Below are 21,571 nucleotides of genomic sequence, written 5' to 3' on the forward strand. Positions count from 1 at the left end.
AAAATGGAAGAGGAAAAGAAAAAGATATAAAAGTTAAAAACTGATAAATGAAAGAGAAAGAAGAAATCAAAAAGAGGAAGTATTTCCTAATTAGCCCCCTTCCATCTCTGTCCCCTACCCTCAGAAATAATGGAGGCAGCTTGCAAAGATACCTACAATATAATAAATAGGGAAGGAGGGGAGAGTGTAAAGTTTGGAGCTCTGACCAGCCCTATGAGCCCCCCGTGTCCTAATCACAAGCCTAGGTGGTACTCCAAATCCAGTTAGCGGGTGGGAGGACCAGAAGGATGGCATATGTGGGACACCATTGTGACCTCACCCATACAGCTACCCTTCAAAGAGGGCTAACTACTTGTTTTTCTCTTGTGGACATGAATCCTTTTCCCCCTTTCAAGAAACCAATGCTTAGTGCAGAGTTGGTGTCCATGTTTCCTTATCCTGAAGGCCTGGTGTGAGGATTACATGGATAAAATCTAGGAGTGCCTGATAACTAGGCATCCACTGATTGATAGCTGGAATCCTCATCAGATTAGTTCTAGCACATTGTGTTAGTTTGGAGGTACTTAAAAATCAAAATATAAATAATATCAATTGACTGATTTTCTTTTTCACCATTGTGTATATGGAAATTCTTTGACATAGTCATTTTAAATATGTACTTAAATAGCCTTCTGATTAGTCATAGGGTGTGCTGAAAAGTAAAAATGAAAACTTGCAGAAAACTATGACAGATCATTTTGTAGTCTTGTTACACAGATATTAAGATTTTGGAGTATTTTCTTCTCAGTCTTATATTTCTGTATCTAAACTTTTTTTAAAAACAGGGTTCATTTTGTTTAACACAAACATGCACATTTCCCCATAATATTAATCTTTCTTACGGCTTCATTTTTAATGACTCCATAATAATTTTTCATATGAAGATAGTATAATGTATTTAATCAAGTATTTGATTTTGAGTATCATGGCTTTTGATTGTGTAAACCTATTCCCACAACAGCAAATTTCTGTTACTTCAACACTTAGTGCCTTAAAAATTTGAAAATGATTTTGGGATTAGTGGTAAATTCAGAAGAGTGGTCAAAATAGATTTAGTTGCTCCCCATCCATTTACTGTATGTTCACAGAAAATGTGCCTTTTGGATCACGTAGATGGAATACGGGTACATAGATACTTCTCAGAGCTTTTGGGTTTCCAAAGATGTCAGTGCTACTATATACATTTCAGAGTTGAATCCACATACATTATGAATCAGTACATGACTACCTCAACCACAATCACTCTTGTCTACTCCATGTTCTGTGCTCTCCTACAGCCCATCGCTGAGGCGCCATTCAAGTTTGACATGGAGCTGGATGACCTGCCCAAGGAAAAGCTCAAGGAGCTCATCTTCGAAGAGACAGCTAGATTCCAGCCGGGATACAGATCTTAAATTTATCAGGTACCTAGAGTTTTAGTTGCACAACAAACCCTGGTGAGGAAGAGAGAATATAAATTAAATGTTATTAAAAAGAAAGGGGAAGCCTGGGTTGCTCAGTGGTTGAGCATCTGCCTTTGGCTCAGGACGTGATCCCAGGGTTCCGGGATCAAGTCCTCCATCGGGCTCCCCAGGAGAAGCCTGCTTTTCCCTCTGCCTATGTCTCTGCCCCTCTCTCTCTCTCTCTCTCTCTCTCATAAATAAATAAATAAAATTAAAAAAAAAATATTTCCTTGAGTTCCACATGGAAGTTTCCTTTGCTTAAGTTTGAAAGGGTGGTGAGCAATGTTGTGGTATCGGTAAGATTTCAAAAAATTGTGTTCAAGAAAAAGGAAATGCAGATCTTGATTTTAGAGAACATACTGAAAGAGGAGAGAGAACAGTGTAGGAACTTGGGAGTGAGAATTGTGTTCAATTCTGTAGAAATGAGCAGTGAAGTTGAGAATCACAAGCAAGGGCCAAAGCATTTGCTGGAGAAATGCTTTGACAAAAAAAAAAAAAAAAAAGAAAAGAAATGCTTTGACATACCAGCCTCAGGGGCTGGAGCAGTGTTGTGTGCAGCGTGCCCACAAGCGTCCATGGAGCTGCTGCGCTTGCCTTGGAACTGGAGGCTCCCTGACAGCAGAAAGAGAGGAATGGGTTCTGTGGCAGTATGCATCTAATACAACCATATCTCTGCTCCCCTCTTCCCTGTTTTGTCCATTGCATTTTCATACGATGGTTCAGGCTGAGGGCAGTACTGAGGCTCCAAGTAGAAACTGCTTGGGGTTTCACTCAGAGGACATACAAATGGTCAGAGGGCATTAGATGTAACCACAGGAAGCTGTTCCTAGCCTCCAGCTAAAGGAACAAAAGTCAAACTGTTTTCCAGGGTCCTTGATCATCACACAGCAAGGGTGCTGGGCAGCTGCTGTAACTGCAGCTGTTAGATTATCACCATTGCTGAAAAGGGGTCAAGAGCCTGTGCTGCCACTGATGTGGGGGATCTCTGGAGCCTAAAGCCATCATTACCATCCTTCCTCCTAAAACCAGGAGTCTCCCTCCTAAAAAGCCATGTATCAGTAAGAAGCAGAGAAAAGGAAACCTGTTTTTTCCTATATGTGCCAGCCATTGGCAGAACCTCTCAGAAGCCAATCACCAGTGAAGTCCAACAGTGCAGTGACAAGCTCCCAGCACTGTCATTAAGGACAGAGGACAGGGGAAAACTAGAAAGGATATCTGAGAACAGACATGGCCAGCTCAGCTTCAGAGAGCTGTGGAAGCCAGGCAGAGTAAGGCTGGGTTATTAACTGGTAGAGAGTACCACTACCAGTTAGTGGTACTAACTGGTTAGAGTACTGCTACTCTACTAATGGGACAGAAAATGGAATTTTCAGAAGTCTGGTATCCAAGTATGGAGGGTTGGAGGAGAAGACTGGATGGGAGATGAGCTCAAAATGAATCTTCCAGACCAGAGGGCTAGAGGCTAGGATGAGGGCTATGGAGGTGAGAACCATTGTGTTCAGGAGAGTGGAGGGAACACAAAGTCTGAAAGACTCCAAATTTCCTAACCCTAGCACCTGGGGGCCAGGGGATCTTAGCCTGACACTGGACATGCCCTAAAAGACAAAGCACGTAAAGTGTGGAAGAAGTGTGGGCTTACAGGACATTAGGAGAATACTGATAAGCCTTTGGGGAAGTGTCTGAATGAGAGACAGAAGGTGTTAGGAGGCTGAGTAAGACAGAGTCTAGCAAGGCTGGGATTCATTTATCCTTTCATACCTCTTGGTTTGATAGTCTATTAAAGTATTTGTTATGTACAGTGATCTGCAAGATCATTTACTGACAGGTCAGACTCCAGGACCCAACCATTTTCACTCCTTAAATTGAGTCTCCTTGGGTTCTCCTTTCTGGTCCCTCTGCTTGTTGCTCACAGTGGAAGGGGTCCTCTCTCTCCCTTCCTGTGTCTGCAGGAGGTCAGATCAGCTGCCTGCGATTTTGTAGATAAAGTTTAATCTGGCCCTTTACGAGAACAGGTTTGCTGACTCCTGGCCTAGAATAGTGAGCTGAACTACTTCGGTTGCTTTTCTTCTTCACAATCCCTTTAGCAGCTCATTTTCCTGAAGTCTGTTAGGGGATTTTGTTTTTCCCCATCTTTTTCTTGTCGAACTGACACATACTGCATGCCTCCTCTGTGATAAGCACATGTTAGACTGCCTAAGTGAGCAGAGCAAACAACTCTGAAACTGGCCTCAGAGGAGCATACGGTCTAGTAGAGTACAAAGACAGGCGGAACTGCCCTGCACAGTTTTCGTGTAAAAGAGTGTGCCAGGAAGGGAGCATTCTGCTGTCTGGGGAGGTGCTTGGCAGTGTGGGGCCAGGGAGTCAGGTCCGAGTGGGAGGTTGAAGTCCAGGCTTATCAAGGAGCCCCGCCTCTCCCTCCCAGGCATCTTCCGGTCCTGAAGCACCAGCGTACGTGATGCTAGGGCAGTAAGAATGTTGGGCAACCTCAGAGAACAGTCACCCTTGGGATCACTGGCAAGGCTACTGGAGGAGAAGGGCAGTGCAGCAGCCACAGAGGAACAAGACAAAGGCGAGCATGCTCCTGGGGATCCAGGGCGCAACTCCTGGGGCCTGACATCTGAAGTCTGAGTTAGCAGACAGAGGTCAAGGCAGCTGCCAGAGTCCACCCTAGTTCTGAGAGTCTGGGACCGTGGCTTGTTACCATGGACAGGGGTGGCAAAGACCCTCACTCTCTGTTTAGTTCACTTTCTCCATGGGGCAAAAGGCACAGTATGTGCTTATAGCCTTTTTTTCCCAACTTTCTGTTACTGAATTATAATTGACATATAATACAGTATAATGTACAGCATAATGATTTGATTTTTATACATCACAAAATAATCACCTCAATAGATCTAGTTCCTTCCAGTGGTTTTTTTCCATTTTCAGCTATTCTGAAGAGTTGAGTTTTACAATAAAAACCCACATTCCCGCCATCTATATTACGTAATTAACATTTTGCTATACATGCTTTCTCACATATCTGTCCATCTGTTCCTCCATCTACCTGTCAATCTATCTTACTACTTTTGTGTGCATTTCAAAGGAGGCTGCCAACATCTAGATCAGCTTATAAATTTAGTCATCTAGAATATAAAAGTTGAATCCATGGGAAGGTGCATTTGCACCTAGCAAATGGCTAGGGGCATTTGCTAAATTCTGGGCCAGGTTCTTTCACAAACATTTCATTTTGATGCTCACAGCAACATTGTCTGAAGTCAGCACACAGCCCATGTTTATGATTGAGGAAACTGAAGATTGCCTGTGTTTAGGCATTATGCTGGTGGCAAAGTTAAGACAGGTCTGGGTCTTCTGGACCCAGAATCCCATTTTCTTATAAGTTCTGTAGACTGCCTTGGAGTAGTTCTGTGCTCTGGAAAGGGTCGAGGAACTCTTTCACAATACCATGCAGCAGTGTTACGGAGTTCCCAGCCTACAACAGTAAGATTAGAAGTTACAAACTGGAGAGTCAGGTAGATACAGGTGCTAGAACATACAGGGACGTTAGAGGAAGGTGATGTTGACTGTCCAGCTACATAGGAAAGAACTGGAAAACATACACAGGACCTCAGAGCACAGCCATGGGGACCCCTTTGTGGGAGGGGATGGCAGATACTCCAGAAGAAGCTCCAGGTGTCCTCTGCTTACCTCATCACAGGCTTTACTGATGTCCACTGAAAAGTCTAAAAATGTGTTCATGGTTAACTTTTTGACAAGCCTCATGTTGTAAGAGGCTGGTGAAGGTGAAGGTAGGCTCCTGACTCCCTTCCTCATCTTCCTGTTGGTGAGTTTTCTCAAATGGATTAATTTCTCCCCGCCAGTATGTTTGGCTGCAGTTCAGAACAGTGGGACCTAGAAGGAGATCATTTCCCATCTCTGAGTCTATCTCCTTGCCACAGAATTGGGATATAATATCCATCCTTCCTGCCCTGACTCTTGAGTGGTAGATGAAAGCCATCTTGCCTGAAAGTGTATTGTGAAATACCAAAGTGACATTCTGCTAGATCGTACTAGCAAACATTTCATAGCAATAAGGGTCTCTCCAGGTTATGGCTGGAGCATGGCTCATTCAGTTAAGCATCTAGATCCCAGCATCCTGGGATTAAGCCCCACATCTGTGCTCCCTGCTTACGGTGCAGTCTGCTTCTCCCTCTGCCCCTCCCCCTGCTTGTGCTCTCTCTTATGTTCTCTTGTTCTCTCTCACTCTGTACTGTCTCTCTCAAATAAATAAAATATTTTTAAAAACACAAGTCTCTCCAGAGAGAATATTTTGTTTGCATTTTGACACATTTAGTTGCCCTCCCAGCCATCTCAAGCAGGTTTCCTCATCAGAATCAAGAACACAACATGATTGGAGTGGCAATGTTTCACTTCTCCCTAGGATGATACAAAACTAATAGAGACCTAGGGATGAGCTTAATTCATTATATATGGATGCCCTAGGCAGTGGTTCTCAAAAGTGTGGTCCATCTGTGCCCTATCCCCTAATTATCTGTGTTTTAACAAGCTCTGCAGAGCATTCTGATGCTCACCCTTGAGAACTACTAGCCTATAAAGAGAGTAGATTTGATTTGTACTGGGGATCTCTTGCAGGTGGCCCATATGCAGACATCTGGAGAGCCAGGTGGGCCCTGTCAAGTGTAGTAAATGAACGAAGGGTATCTTCGGGGTGCCACCTGCTTTCAAGGTGCTGTCCTGGAGGCCTGGTGGGGAAATAGCTGTCAGATCACCTCTGACCTGAGCCATCAGAACCATCTCCTGCTCGTGGGAACCCTGCCATGGTCCCCTACCTCACCAGAATCCAGGCCCACCAACTTCACACTTCAGCCAATGCTTCAGTTTGCTTGTCTTGGTTTGTTACAGTTACAGGAAACTTGAGTGTTACAACAACATGCTTGGCGCTCTGTGGTTGATTCTGTCCTGACTGGACATCCAGAGAGAAAAAGAGGCTTGGTAAGAATAGGAGGCAGTATAAGTGCCTGGATGGCTCAGTCAGTGAAACATGTGACTCTTGATGTCAGGGTTCTGAGTTTGACCCCACAGTGGGTGTAGAGATTACTTAAAAAAAAAAAAAAAAAAAAAAAAAGGAGGTGGCAGAGCAAACAAACAAATGTTTTACATAAATGTGTTTCCTTTCCTTTTCCTTCCCCTTCCCTTTCCCTTTCCCCTTCCCTTCTTTTCTTTGGAGGGGGAGGAGGAGAAAAAGAATCTTAAACAAGCTCTGTGCCCAGTGTGGAGCCCAATGTGGGGCTTGATCTTACAATCCTTGAGATCATGGCCTGACCCAAACTTAGGAGTTGGACACCTAACCAACTGAGCCACCCAGGGGCCCCGAGAGAGAGAGAGAGAGAGAGAGAGAGAGAGAGAGAGAGAGAGTGTGTGTGTGTGTGTGTGGTGTGTGTGTTAAGGCTTTATTTGAGAGAGAGTACCAGCAGGGGGAGTGGTAGAAGGAGAGAGAGAGAAGCAGACTCCCCGCTGAGCCACGGAGCTAGACATGGAGCTGCATCCCAGGACCCTGAGATCATGACCTGAGCCAAAGGCAGGCAACTGACTGAGCCACCTAAGCACCCCACCAAATGTATGTTCTTTACAAAGACCTTCAGATTCTGGTTTTGATCATTGGAGTGGCGGGTACAGTAGTTAATAAAAGGCATCTTGAGAACACTGAAGCCCCCAAGCTATGAGTGCACACACATGTGTTCCTTGTGAGTGTAGCAAGAACCTCCTCTGAGTTGTCGGAGAAGAGGTGCCTATAGACCAGAGGCAGAGCCCACCCCTTCAGAGCTACCTTGTGATGTGTAGGCCTGAGTGGTTCCAGGTAAAATGACCTTTTTGCAGGAGTGACTTTTCTCTTACCCTATTCTTTTTCCCCACTTTCCAGTTTCTATCATGTTGGTTCATTCTTTTCACTTCTCCATTTTCCTGATGCTGCTGCTAATGTTTTAATGTAGGTCCTTTTTTAAAAAAAATTTTTTTTTAAGATTTTTAAAATTTATTCATGAGACACAGAGGCAGAGACAGGGAGAAGCAGGCTCCCCACAGGGAACCCGATGTCAGCCTAGATGCGGGACTCGATCCCAGGACCCTGGGACCACAACCTGAGCCAAAGGCAGATGTTTAACCACTGAGCCACCCAAGCGCCCCAGCGTGGGTCTTTTTTAACTCATAGGTTTGTTTGTTTGTTTTTCAATAGGACAAGGGCTCAGAGGACTGGACGTGCTCAGACATCGGTGTTGTTCTTCCCAGTTCTTGACCCCGGTCCTGTCTCCAGCCTGTCTCGGCTTAATCCACCTTGACTCCTTTGAGCCGTTCTGAGGGGCGGTTTCTGGTAGTTGTGGCTTTTATGCTTTCAAAGAATTCCTTCAGTCCAGAGAACTGTTCCTGGCATCCCTGTGTGTGTCACCCACCGGTGACCTGTGGCAGTATGTACTTTCAGTGCACCTACTGCTTACTGTTGCTTTAGTCACTAATCGCTTTCTGGTTTGAAAGATGCAGTGGTTCCTCCCTCTCCTGAATCCTCCCTATGTACCGCCCTGCTGACCCATGCAGTCACACCAGAATAGTTCTTTCCAGATTGGCTCTCGTCACTGGCCTCTCACTTTATGATAGGGAAGGCTACTACCTAGGGCACTTTAAGTCAGTGACAGCCCCTTATTTGCACATCACCTTTTCACCATCAGCTTTTCCCCGGAGCAGGAGTGTGTGGAAACAACTGGGATGTCGTTGCAGCCTGCGGCAAGTGCTCCCATCTCGGGAACCTTTAGGGGCACTTGCCCGTGTCTTTTCTCATATCATGTTAGTCACTAACACATTTAAGGTTTGTGCTGTTTGCCCAGCTTTTAGAATACTCAACCATTTTTCTAAATAAAAGAAGTACTGCATCCAGCAACTTCACTCTGTAGATTTATGTGGTTTCTTACACCATTTATTGAGGTATAACACTTGCCCAGATGTGTCATTTGCAGTACTGTTTGCAAGGCTTACACAAAAAGATTTAAAGTGACAGCTGCACTCAGGATTTAGTGAGAGATGTACACAAGTCACAACAGGGTGCTAAAGAAAGTGTCTGGAGAAGCAGCCAGCAGGCCACCCAGCTGTCATGGGGCAGAGCTGCACACACAGGTGTACGTATATCCCCGAGCTACTTTACATGGTATGCCACGTTCAGTGTAACCACATTCAATGCCTCAGGATTTAGCAGAGAGGAGCCCTGCGTCTTTAAATGAGAAAGTGTACAATTCTTTTTCCTCCTACAGCATGTCAGCATCTCAAGTTCATTTTTCAACCTACGATATAACAATTTGTAATAAAGCCTTCATGAGCTCATGGCGTGAAGCACTGTTCTGTCGTCAAGTACTCTCAAATGTTTCTGATACTGCTGAGCTAAGACCATGAGAAAAAGCTAGCACTAAGTCATGTTTGGAGCTCTATCCCATATTCTCCTGATCTCTTTAAGTATTTGTTCCTGCCACTGTACACTGTGGCGTTGACTTGGTGTTCTGTCCCAGTGCGGTGCCTCCTCTTGACTCCCCCACTGCTCTCTGTGGTGAGAAATTTGCCTTGTTCAATAATTACTGTACCCTCGCATGACTGTTACAGCTTTCTGTGCAGAGATGACTGTCCAAGTGCCACATGCCTATGATTGAAACGAAAAATTTATTGTTACCTCTGAGTTTGTGTTCCACGGAAATGCTATCCAGCAGATCACTTAGGAAAAATAATTCTATTTTTAGCTTTTCATTTCTCAGCTGTCCTTTTTTTCTTGTTTGATTTTTGACAGCAATGGAGAATGGGTTATATAAAGACTGCCTGCTAATATGAACAGAAATGCACTTGTAATTCATGAAAATAAATGTACATCTTCGATCTTCATATTCATGTTAAGATTCAGTGTCAATTTCCTCTGGATCAGCGTGTCCAAATGGACAGTCAGCTTCAGTTGTGCTTGGAGCAGAAATGCTTAACGGGCCTCCCCTTCCCGCCCGGGCACTGCCCCAACACTGGTTTACACAAGATAATTTAGAAGGCATTTCTGTACGGTCCTAGTTTCCTAGGATCAACTCTGACATGTTCCTTTACTCAAACCATAGGTCTAAAATACTATGTCAAACTCTGATGAAGAGCCCAAACGTCTCAGGTTGGATTCTCTGGTTCTTTCTAAAGAGGGCCTGCCTATGTGACCCAGAACTGCTCCTGGGCATGGTGGGGTGCTGGGAAGGGCTGCCCAGTGTCACTTGGCCCATACCACCTGGGTCAGGGTGTGGATGCTCACACCTCATGGGCTAACGATGGACGGCTGACTCAGCCTCAGAGATCGGAACCACATCTAGATTCTTGCCCTAAAATACGTGATTCATCTCCATGCTCAGAGCTGCCAGGCCAAGGTCTGTACAGCATTGACAGGATAGAAGTTTGTTACTTAATAACATTGGTGAGTCAGTTTTCATTTTCGAAGAAGCAGTGACAGTTTTCTTGCTTCTTTTGTCCTTTTTTTAATGGAATGTTAGTATTATTATGAGGTTAATTTGCAGTCCTCTAAATAGAAAGCCATAGCCTTGGTTACTAATACCTGAGGACTGTGGGCTGTCCCACTCTCCTCACTGGTACTGTGGAGTCAGATTAGCATGAAACCACTAACTGCATTCTAGAATCACTGTAGCCGTAAGTTGTGTGCTTTTTATTAATCATGCCAAACTTGGCTTAACAGGTCAGAGAATTGTCATAATCAAGGTACCTGTGAAAAGTACTAGCTATTCTGTGTGCTCGGCTCGTCATTTGAATCTTCTTATATCTCTAAAAATGTATCGCTTAGGTCATCCAAATTCCTATTGGTGATACTGAATGACTCCATCTTAGTATGCTCAGAGAAGCTTTCAGACCAATCAATGGCTTTTTTGGTGTCTAAAACGTAAAGCAAAAAATTCCTGTTGAAACATTCCAGTCTTTTCATTTAGTATGAAACAAAATACGTAACCAAGCCAGTGGAATGGATTTGAGAGAACTCATGACGACTCTGTGCTGACACAAGTCTTCAGAGATAATGGAGACACGCAGACCATTTTGATGCATGGGCAGGAAAGTATCATTGCGTTAGTGTGCAGTACACAGTACGTGGTGTGTTCACGGTCAGTCCTTCTGCTGCAGGCATAGGCGATGGGTATGCAGAGTCCCATCAGTGTTTGGAGCCACACGTGGCTCATCAGTGGTTGTATCTGAGTGAGGAGTCACACACATATGCTGCCTGCGCCACATGCCACATAATGTTCAGACCATTCAGAGGAGACTGTTTTACCTTTATTTGCTTATATGTTAATACGGTTTTTAAATTGGTAACTTTTATATAGTACGGTAACAGTATGTTAATATACACCTACATATGCACACATGCTTTGGGTCCTTCCATAATACTTTTATATTTGTAAATCAATGTTTTGGAGCAATCCCAAGTTTAAGGGAAATATTTTTGTAAATGTAGTGGTTTTGAAAATCTGAGCAATCCTTTTGCTTATACATTTTTAAAGCAGTTGTGCTTTAAAATTGTCATGCTGGTGTTTGAAATACGATACTCCTATAGTGCAGATGAGAAGCATGTAACAGTAGATATGTGGTCTCTCTCACTGTAATCCAGTTGGGCATCATGGATCGGAAATGAGTAGGAATCCAGAGGGAATTCTCTGGGGTTGCACCAGGTTTACCTAAAGCTCGTTGCCTTTTCTGTGCTGTTTATCCATGTAGAGCACTCGAGAAAGTTCTGAAACTGCTTTGTATCTGCTTTGTACTGTTGGTGCCTTCTTGGTATTGTACCCCAAACTCTGCATAGATTATTTAGTATAATGGTAAGTTAAAAAAAAAATGTTAAAGGAAGATTTTATTAAGAATCTGAATGTTTATTCATTATATTGTTACAATTTAACATTTATTTGTGGTATTTGTGATTTGGTTAATCTGTATAAAAATTGTAAGTAGAAAGGTTTATATTTCATCTTAATTCTTTTGATGTTGTAAACGTACTTTTTAAAAGGATTATTTGAATGTTTATGGCACCTGACTTGTAAAAAAAAAAACTACAAAAAAAAATTAGAATCATTAAATTGTGTCCCTGTGTTACCAAAATAATATAGTACTGTGCATGTATAGCTTAATTGGAATTTCATATGTGAAAATATGAAGTGATCTAGTCCTTTATTACAATGCTTCCCAAATAAGTGTGTTTGTAATTTGACTTTGCTTATAGTAATCAGTGATAGAACCATAAGATGGTGCTCTGAAGGCCAGTGGGATTTTAGTGCTCCATCAGGTTTTCCAGATTGTTCTTCAGATGCGTGGCAATAGATGGGAGAAGTCGTCATTGCTGGGAGTCCTGACACAGTGCCCATGTGCGTCTCCTCCTCTGTCTTGCTTAAACAGCAGCTCTGTTGCCAGGGAAGGTGTCCTCGGCGGCCTTTTTTCAGACCAAGATGTCATGAATGTATTAGGGACTCTTGAACATTTGGTTCATCTCAATATTGGGCATCAGGCAGTGATTTACTTGCAGGACAAAAATATTGGGAAATTTTCTGGTTTGGTGATGTAGAAAGAGCACAGGCTTTGGGCCACTCCTTGTGGTGTACATTCAGACCTTTGACCATAAACTGGAATTTTGCGTTTTGTAAAGATTATACAAATATATTTTTAAGTTTCTAGCCCACTACTTCAAAACAAACACTAAATAGCAGATCATCCTAAATCCTTTATTTAATTTCTTTTGTATTTATTTGTTGTAAGGCAGCACTAAGATGTCTGCTAACTGAACTACCTGATTTCTATTAATCTGAACGGGGGTGGGGGGGGGAACCTGTCTGAAACTTTCTGCAGGGAAATGAGCTGATCTCTCCTCAATTGATGGGTATTTGAAATGCTGATGGAATTTTCACCTTCCCTTTGAGAAATCAGCTCTGTTTAGATCCTATAGAAACCGATTATAATGGTCATTTTCCTTATTCAGCAGAAGGAATTCTGTTTTCCACATTAATTAAGATGAGCTCCTTGTCTTAGCAGTAGTGCAGCCATTCCAGTTGGCAGTATAGACTTGCATCTTGGTTGATTCTCTGTATTTAATCAGAACCAGAGCGCTCAGGGCTGACCAGTGGCCACAGAGTGGCTCTCTGGGAAGTGCAGAAGCCAAGCCCACGTCACGGGGTTACAGACCAGGTGGAGGCAGGTGCAGACCTCCCTGAAGCCCCAAGTGTGGAAGAGGGAGAGAGAGGGGTTGGGTGTGTCCACAGGGGAGCAGTGAAGGCAAGGTTTTCATGGGTGATGGACTTAAGTCTTATGAGGGAAACGGGGCGGGGGGGTGCAGTGGGGACAATGTTGCTGGGCTTCACAGGGCTGAGGGCCAGCAAAGGGGTGGGTCAAGGTGGGCATGGCACAGGGGCTCTTTCTTGGAGTCTGGCACCAAGGAAAGCTGAAGACAAAGGTCCTTTGAAGAAAAGGTAGGAGGAAAGGGAATGAGGTTATGCCCCATGACAGGTGTTTTTTGGATGAAGTGGGAGAGTCTTTCGAGAATAAGGATGACCCAGTGTGAGAAGAGGAATCAGGAATGCCTGTCTCTGGAAGCCTGACTGAGGTGGTGCCCGAGAGTCTAGTGAAGTACTGCCCCATGGGGCCTGGATGTTCTTCCCGTCAGCTGCATTGGCGGGCTTGGGCAGAGCAGAGGCCCAGGGAGGCTGGGGGGACTGTAAGGTGACCCAACAGGAGTTCCCTCTACATGTTGGGGGTAGAGATGCTTTTCCCTTTTAATTTCTTGTTCAGGAGCAGGGAAGCCATCGCCCCATCTTTCAGTAAGATCAAAAAGTAACAAAGCCTCTTGTCCACTGTGGAAATGGTAGGACTGGAAGGCCACATCTGTGGTGGGAAGGAGAGGCGGGGTGTGCAGTGGCTTGGGGCATGTGGGACACCGGGGCCAAAGCTTTCAGGGCCTGGCGGGAGGTGTCAGACTGGTGGTCTGGGCGCATGAGCTCCGGCTGTCTCCTTGCAGAGGGTCACCAGGCTGGCAGAAACCACTTTGGAGAGCTGGACCCGTGGTCCGTTACCACTCCCAGAAGTCTGGATGCTCCCTGCCCCCTTTTTTTCCCCTTCTAAACCGTGGACAGTGCCTTTACTTCCTTCCCGAAGCGCACTCCACACTAAAGCATCCCCATTACTTGGGGAGCCAGCAGATCCTATAGAGGCTAGAAAGTGGGGGCTTTCTGTGATTGAGCCAACTGCCCAGGAGGGAGGACAGCACTGGCGCAAGGCGCTTGGTGGGGACGCGGGAAGCCGCTCCAAGGAGCCAGTGCCGACGTCTTGTAAAGAATCGCGTTTTTAATTGCTTTTTTGTTTTTTAAAGATTTTATTTATTCATGAGAGACAGAGAGAGGCAGAGACCCAGGCAGAGGGAGAAGCAGGCTCCATGCAGGGAGCCCGTGTGGGACTGGATCCCAGGACTCTGGGGTCACGACCTGGGCCGAAGGAGGCGCTAAACCGCTGAGCCCCCGGGGGGTCCCTTTAATTGCCTTTTTTTTTTTAATTTTTTTTTAAATTTATTTATGATAGGCACACAGTGAGAGAGAGAGAGAGAGAGAGGCAGAGACACAGAGGGAGAAGCAGGCTCCATGCACCGGGAGCCCGACGTGGGATTTGATCCCGGGTCTCCAGGATCGCGCCCCGGGCCAAAGGCAGGCGCCAAACCGCTGCGCCGCCCAGGGATCCCCCTTTAATTGCCTTTGAAGGCCCAGCTGGGCGCACGCGTCCCCCACAGCAATGATCGCCCAATTTTAAAATCCTTCCATCACCAGAGCCCTTTGACGAGGTCAGTAAAACTGGCCTGCGAATAGGCGAGGGCGGGCAGCCGCGCCTCCCCGGCCTCCCGCCCAGGAGCCAGAGGAGTCGGAGGCCCCGGAGAAGGGCGGCAGCCCCGACCGGCCGCAGTGAGGCCCCGGTGACGCCCCGCCCCGCCGGCCGGGTGGAGCAGCGGCTCCGGAGCCCGCGGCAGGCGGCCTCGCGACGGGGTGCGGGAGGGTCACCCCGGCTTGGAAGCGCGGGAAGGCGGGCCCCGGAGAGGCAGGTGAGGCCGGATACGAAAGGGGGCGCTTGCGAGGCCGCTGCGCCCGGGGCTGAGGAGGGCCCCCGCGGGCAGTGCCTGTGGCTTTTCTGAAGTAAAAGCCCGGACGGACGCAGTGAGCGCGCAGAGGAGAGCCAGAGAGGAACGCGGGGCGCCGCCGCCGCCGCCGCTGCCGCCGCCGCTGCCGCTGCCCGGCGGGAAGGACCGAGGCGGGACCGAAGCGTGTTTCCGAAGAAGGCCCGGGATCCGCCCGCGGGCACGTCTGCGCCTCGCCGGACGCCAGGGCCCGGGCGTCGGCCTCCACTCCCCGAGGGCCGAGGGCCGGGGGCCGAAGGCAGGTGGTGTCCTGAGCAGGCCGGCCCGCGCCTCCCCCGCGGAGGCGGCCCGACCGCGAGGACCCTCCGTCTCCCGGCCGCGCTGAGCTGGGGGCCAGGAGCCCCCCCGAGCCCCGGGTCGCGCGGGTCGCGGGTCGCCGGTCGCCGGTCGCCGGTCGCCAGGTGCCGGGGCGGGGCGGGGCGGGGCGGGGCGGGGCGGCGGGCCTCTGCGGGCTCGCGTCGGAGCCCGGGACAGGCGGTCATGGTTAGCGCGCCGCACCTCGGGGTGGGGAACGACGTGCGGGACGCGGGCTCCCCACGCGCACCCCACCCCCACCCCCACCCCCACCCCCACCCCCACCCCGACCCGGCCGCCCCGCCTCGAGCCCTCCAGGCGGCCCCGCTGCCCGGAGCCGGGCGCCCTCGGGCGCGGCTAGGACCGGGGTGGCAGCCCCTGGCTCCCCGGGGCTCCCGGGCTCGCAGGGCGCTCGCCCTCCCCCGGCCTTTTCCTTTGCGTCTCGGTGGTTTGGCTTTGCGTTGTGCCTCCCTGGAGGTACGGGTCCCCCATCCTGGTTCCCGGGCCTCCAGGCCCCCAAGCGCCCGCCGCGGCCTGGGTCCTCGGCACCACGTCCCGGCCCACCGCTCCGGCCCGCGGACCCCGACCCCGACCCCGACCCCGACCCCGACCCCTTCTGGGCCCGGCCCGGGGGTGAGCTGGCCACGCTGCCCGCCCAGCGTTAGGACACACCGGGGAGGGCGGGGGAGAGGCCTGGGACCACAGGCCCGGAGCCGCCCTGAAGCCCCCGCCACTTGGGCTGCGGGCCCCCTGCGCCCCAGACTCAGATGGCAGTCCCGGGGCACAGGGAGGGCCTCGGACGCAGGGGACACGTGCCAGGAGGCCTAATACTTCGTGTCAGTCTGGCAGCTGGAGAAGGGCCGTCGTCCAACTAGGACAGGCGGCGTGGCCGTGCGGCACCTGGGCCTGGGGCTGCTGCAGGCGGTGCTGAGAATTCCAGGGGGCTCTCTCCCCAAAATCATTTTACTTTTTCCCATTGCTGCTTTCTTATGTTTACTCTGGGCAAAAAGGACATTTTGGGCTGTGTACGTTTTGCTCCCCAAGACTCTAATTGGGGCATTAAGTCCAGAAAGCAGTTAACTTACCCTTTACTTCTTGGATCATGAGGCGCCCTCTCTCTCACTGGGGGTTCTCAAACCAGCTTAGTCATTTCCTGACCCCTCACATCTCCCAAAGAGCTCCTCTCCACCAAATCCAGCTGTGCAGTCCCTCTTGCTCATGTCCTTACTTTTTTTTTTTTTTTTTTTTTTTTTTTTTTAGTAGACTTCATTGCCTTTGAGTAGTTTAAGATTGACGGGTAAGTAGCAGCTAGCGCGCAGGCTCCAAGTGCCCGGCCCTCCCCTCAGCGCTGGTGACCACAGACCCCTTTGCTCTGTCACCGCTAAGCTTTTGCCTTTTCCAGAATGTCCTGTAATTGGAGATACACAGACTGTGGCCTTTTCAGATTGGCCTCTTCCATGTAGCAATGTGTGCTTAAGGCCGCTACATGTCTGTGTATGGCTTGACAGCTCATTTTTCCTCCAACCTTATTGGGATACAATTGACAAATAAAATTGTATGTATTTAAGGTGTACAACGTGATAATTCAAAATACATTTACTTCGTGGAATGATCACCAGTATCAGGTTAACACATCTATCACCTCCCACAGTTACCTTTCTTGTGTGTGTGTGTGTGTGTGTGTGTGTGTGTGTGTGTGTATGTAGGTAAAGGGAACCCTTAAGATCTACTCTTAGCAAATTTCAAGTCTACAACACAACACAGTATCATTAACGAGAGTCGCCACGCTGTGCATGACATCCCTGGAACTCATTTGTCTATACATGAAGGCTCAGACCCTCTGACCAGCATCTCCCCATGTCCCCCACCCCCCAGCCCTTGATAAGCACACTCTCCTCTCTGTTTACGACAGCACATTTCTTTTCATCGCCAAATAACACTACACTGTATGGATGCACCACAGTTTGTTTATCCATTCACCTGTGAAGGGCACCTCGGCTGTTTCCCATTTGGGCCAATTGTGTATAAACCTGCTCTAAACCTTCATGTGCACATTTTTGTATGGACATAAGTTTTCAACTCTTTCCGGTAACACCTACCCCGTGGTCCATGACAGCACCAAACACCAGTATTTAAAGGAAGAAATGACATGGTTTCTCTACAGTCTCTTCAGAAAATAGAGGACACACACCTGATTTATCAGGGCAGCATTACCCTAGTGTTCCAAAATCAGATAAAGGGACTGCAAGAAAAGAAATCACAGTATCTTTCATGGCCATAAGTGCTGAAATGTTCAACAAAATATTAAAAAGTCAAATTTTAAAAAAATCCGACAATGTATAAGAAGAATTACAGGGGCACCTGGCTGCCTTAGTCGATGGAGTATGTGGCTCTTGATCTCTGGGTTGGAAGTTTGAGCTCCACGTTGGCTGTAGAGATACTTAAAAATAAAATCTTAAAAAATAAATAAATAAATCCCTCTATGGCCGGGTGGGATTCATTTCCGGCATGCAACGCTGGTTCAACATTAGGGAGTCAATTAATGCAATCCATCATATCACCAAGCTGAAGAAGAAAAATCACATGATCATATCAATAGATGCAGAGGAAGCATTTGACAGAATCTAACATCTGTCATCATAAAATTGCAGCAAAGGGATGCCTGGGTGGCTCAGTGGTTGAGCGTCTGCCTCCAGCTTGGGGCATGATCCTGGGGTCCTGGGATCAAGTCCCACGTCGGGCTCCCTTCGTGGAGCCTGCTTCTCCCTCTGCCTGTTTCTCTGCCTCTCTTTCTCTCTGTGTCTCTTAGGAATAAATAAATGTAATCTTTTAAAAAAATTGCAGCAACGTAGGAATAGAAGGGACCTTTCCCAACATAACAAAGAATGTCTGCAAAAAAGGTACATGTCAATTATACTTCAATTAAAAGATCAATAACAACAACAAAACCTACAGATAACATTATTTTTTTTTTATTTATGACAGTCACACATACGGAGAGAGAGAGAGAGGCAGAGACACAGAGGGAGAAGCAGGCTCCATGCACCGGGAGTCCGACGTGGGATTCGATCCCGGGTCTCCAGGATCACGCCCTGGGCCAAAGGCAGGCGCCAAACCGCTGTGCCACCCAGGGTTCCCTATAGATAACATTATTAATGATGAGAAGCTACATGTTTTCCCAAAGTCAGGAACAAGGCAGGGGTGTCCCCTTGCACCACTCCTGTTAAACATTATATTGAAAGAGTAAAAAAACCACCAACCTAGGATTTTGTATCCAGTGAACATATCCTTCCAAAATAGAAAAATACTTTCTTAGGCAAAAGCTGAAAAGAATTCAGGGCACCTGGCTGACTCAGTTGATAGAGTGTGTGACTCTTGATCTCAGGGTTGTAAGCTCCACATTGGGCACAGAGACTACTTAAAAACAAATTTTTTTAGAAAGCTTAAAGACTGTGTTGCCAGTAGATCCATGTTGCAAGAAATGTTAAGTTCTTCAGAGAAAAGGAAAATTATATAGGCCAGAATCTCAGATCTACATAAACCCCCTTTTTTTAGAGAGAGAGAGAGAGTGCAGGAGGAGGAGCAGAGAGAGAGACAGGGTGCAAGTCTCAAGCAGGCTCCACACCCAGCATGGGCCTCAGTCTCACAGCCCTGAGATCACAACCTGAGCCAAAATCAAGAGTCAATCACCTAACTGACTGAACCACCCCATCCTTTTAAGTATTCCCTCTCACTCCTTGCTTGCATGTTTTTTGGGTTGTTTGTTTGTTTGTTTTGCTTGCATGGTTTCAGACAAGAAATCTCAGGTGACTTTCACCCTTGTTTCCCTCTAGGTGAGCTGGTTTTTGTTTTTGTTTTTTCTTCTGGCTTATTTCAGGGTTGTCCCTTTATCTTTGGTTTTCTGCACTTTGAATATCCTATGCCTACATGAAGGGTGTTTTATATTTACCCTGCTTGGTGTTGTCTAGGATTCCCTGAATTTGTGATTTGGTTTCTGTCATTAACTTTGGAATACTCTCGGTTTGTTTTTGTTGGGGGTTTCTTGTGTGTGTGTTTGGGTTTTTTTCCACGATGGAGTCACACCAAGGCACACACACTACCTTCTGGGCAACCAGGGCCCTACTCCATTTTTCTCAGCACTTATTTTTTTTTAAGATTATGTTTTTAAGCATTCTCTATATACAGTGTGGGGGGAGAGGCTCAAACTCACACCGCTAAGATCAAGAGTCACATGTTCCACTAACTGAAGCCAGCCAGGCACCCCACCCAGCACTTATTTTATTGCAAAAATGAGATGGTCACAAATACCACTTTGTAAATGGCTATCACACTTATGGAGAACTCATTTCTGTGCTGAGGACAAGAACTCACCATCACTTAGGGGCCAGTGGTGCTGGCTAGACTGCCGTGCTGACCTCTGGCTGGAGGGACAGGCTCCCACCTTCAGCCTCTGTGGACCTATCTGTCCTTTGTCTGTGTGCTGTTCCTGTGATGCATCCACACTGTGTGTTCTTGTGCAGAGAAGGGGCCCAAGATGCCCAGTGAGCTTGGAGCACAAGGTCCGATTCTGTTTAGCCACCTATTCCTGGATAGCCTCGGTGGACACCACTCAGAAGGTGGCCATGAATTGTGAGCACACCAGTCATGCCTCCAGAGCTCGGGGACATCTCTGGGGCTCGTGCTGGTTCAGCCACAAGACCCAGAATGCCAGGACACCTGGGTGGCTCAGTGGTTGAGCATCTGCCTTTGGCACAGGGCGTGATCCCAGGATCTTGAGATCGAGTCCCACATCAAGGTCCCCACAGGGAGTCAGCTTCTCTGCCTCTGTCTCTGTGTCTTTCATAAATAAATAAATAAAATCTTTTTTTAAAAAACCCAGAATGCCTGGCACCTGGATGCACTGATGGGCACCCCAACGCTGGTGCTCACCTACACACCACAGCCTGTGAAGGGGTGCTGTGTATACAGGCCCCATCCCCAAGAGTAACAGAGTGCTCACAAAGCCAGAGCTGCTGCTGCAGGTGCCCAGGCCTCTGAGCCACACATCCACCACCACTGGCCCTGCACGACATGGGCAGTGAGTCCCAGCCATTATCACTTTAAATGTTCCTTCTGCTCCTGTCTTCTTCCAGAATTCCCATTCTATATAGGCAACATCCTTTTTTTTTTTTTTTTTTAAGATTTTATTTATTCATGAAAGACACAGAGAAAGAGGCAGAGACACAGGCAGAGGGAGAAGCAGGCTTCCTGCAGTGAGCCCGATGTGGGATGTGGGACTTGATCCCGGGAGCCCGGGATCACGTCCTGAGCTGAAGGCAGACACTCAACTGCTGAGCCACCGAGGCGTTCCCTAATGCAACATCTTTTATAATTGTCCTTCAGTTCTTGGACATTCTGTTACTTTTCTTCCTCTTTGCATTTTAGTTTGGAAAGTTTCTAGTGACATATCTTCAAGCTCACTGATTCTTTTCTCAGCTGTGCACAGCCCACCCATGCACCCACCAAAGCCATTCTCCATTTCTGTTAATTATTTTGTTAATTTCCAGTATTTCTTTTTGATGCTTTCTTAGAGTTTCCATCTCTTTGCTCACATTGCCCATTTATTCTTGCATGTTGCCCACTCTTTCATTAGAGCCTTTGGCATATTAACCATTGTTGTGTTAAATTCCCCATCCAAGGGGGCACCAAGCTGTCTCAGTCAGAAAAGCATGTGACTCTTAATCTTGGGCTTGTGAGATCAAGTCCCATGTTGGGTGTAGAGATTACTTAAAATAAAATCTTTAGGGCAGCCTGGGTGGCTCAGTGGTTTAATGCCACCTTTGGCCTGGGGCATGATCCTGGGGACCCAGGATCGAGTCCTACATCAGGCTCCCTGTGTGGAGTCTGCTCTCCCTCTGCCTGTGTCTCTGCCTCTCTCTCTCTCTCTCTCTCTCTCTCTCTCTCTCTCTCTCCCTCTCTCTGTGTATGTCTCTCATGAATAAATAAAATATTTTTTTAATTAAAAAAATAAAATTTAGAGGAGCTCAGGTGGCTCAGTTTGTTAAGTGTCTTGCCTTCAGCTTAGGTCATGATCCCTGCATCAGGCTCCCTTCTCTCTGCCTGCTGTTCCACTTACTTGTGCGTGCTCTCTCTCTCTTTGTGTTTGTAAATAAATCAGATCTTTAAAAAAGATTTTTTAAAAATAAAATCTTTAAATTCCCTGTCCTGCCAACATCTCTGCCATAGCTGAGTCTGGTTCTGAAGCTTGCCTTGTCTCTTCAAATTGCACCTTTTTTTGTGTGTGTGATTTTTTGTTGTTGTTGTTGAATGTCAGACAGAACTGAGGTACACAGCACTTTAATGAGAGATTTGTATGTTTTTCTGGCCAGGAGGTAGGCTCAAAGGCTGAGATTTCCTCTTGTCTCCTTATTTTTCCCCTGTTGTCCTTGGGTGTCCCTAGAGACTCCTTCTTCAGTGGAGTCAGCCTTACAGCAGTGTTCGCTTTGGCAGCACATATGTTAAGATAGGAATGACACAGAGAAGTTTAGCATGACCCCTGTGTGGGGATGACATGCAGATTCATGAAGAATCAGCCTTGCAG

At 47.2% G+C, this 21,571-nt stretch overlaps 1 protein-coding gene and 1 non-coding gene across 3 annotated transcripts in view; both read left to right on the forward strand.

The window, feature by feature from the left end:
- The window catches only part of MAPK1 (mitogen-activated protein kinase 1), a 120,854-nt gene extending 109,221 nt beyond the window's left edge, over nt 1–11,633 (forward strand). For both annotated transcript variants that reach the window (XM_072723414.1, XM_072723413.1), the window contains 2 exons: nt 1,317–1,442; nt 7,714–11,633. In XM_072723414.1, the coding sequence (XP_072579515.1) occupies nt 1,317–1,433 (117 nt within the window). In that variant the 3' untranslated portion in view covers nt 1,434–1,442; nt 7,714–11,633. The remainder of the gene's footprint in view (nt 1–1,316; nt 1,443–7,713) is intronic.
- A 9,831-nt stretch (nt 11,634–21,464) lies between these two features.
- LOC112907577 (U6 spliceosomal RNA) lies at nt 21,465–21,571 on the forward strand. The gene has a single exon (XR_003232794.1). It is a non-coding gene; the product is annotated as a U6 spliceosomal RNA (small nuclear RNA).

This window comes from Vulpes vulpes, chromosome 10, assembly GCF_048418805.1.
Source record: "Vulpes vulpes isolate BD-2025 chromosome 10, VulVul3, whole genome shotgun sequence".
In the NCBI taxonomy this organism is placed as follows: Eukaryota; Metazoa; Chordata; class Mammalia; order Carnivora; family Canidae; genus Vulpes; species Vulpes vulpes.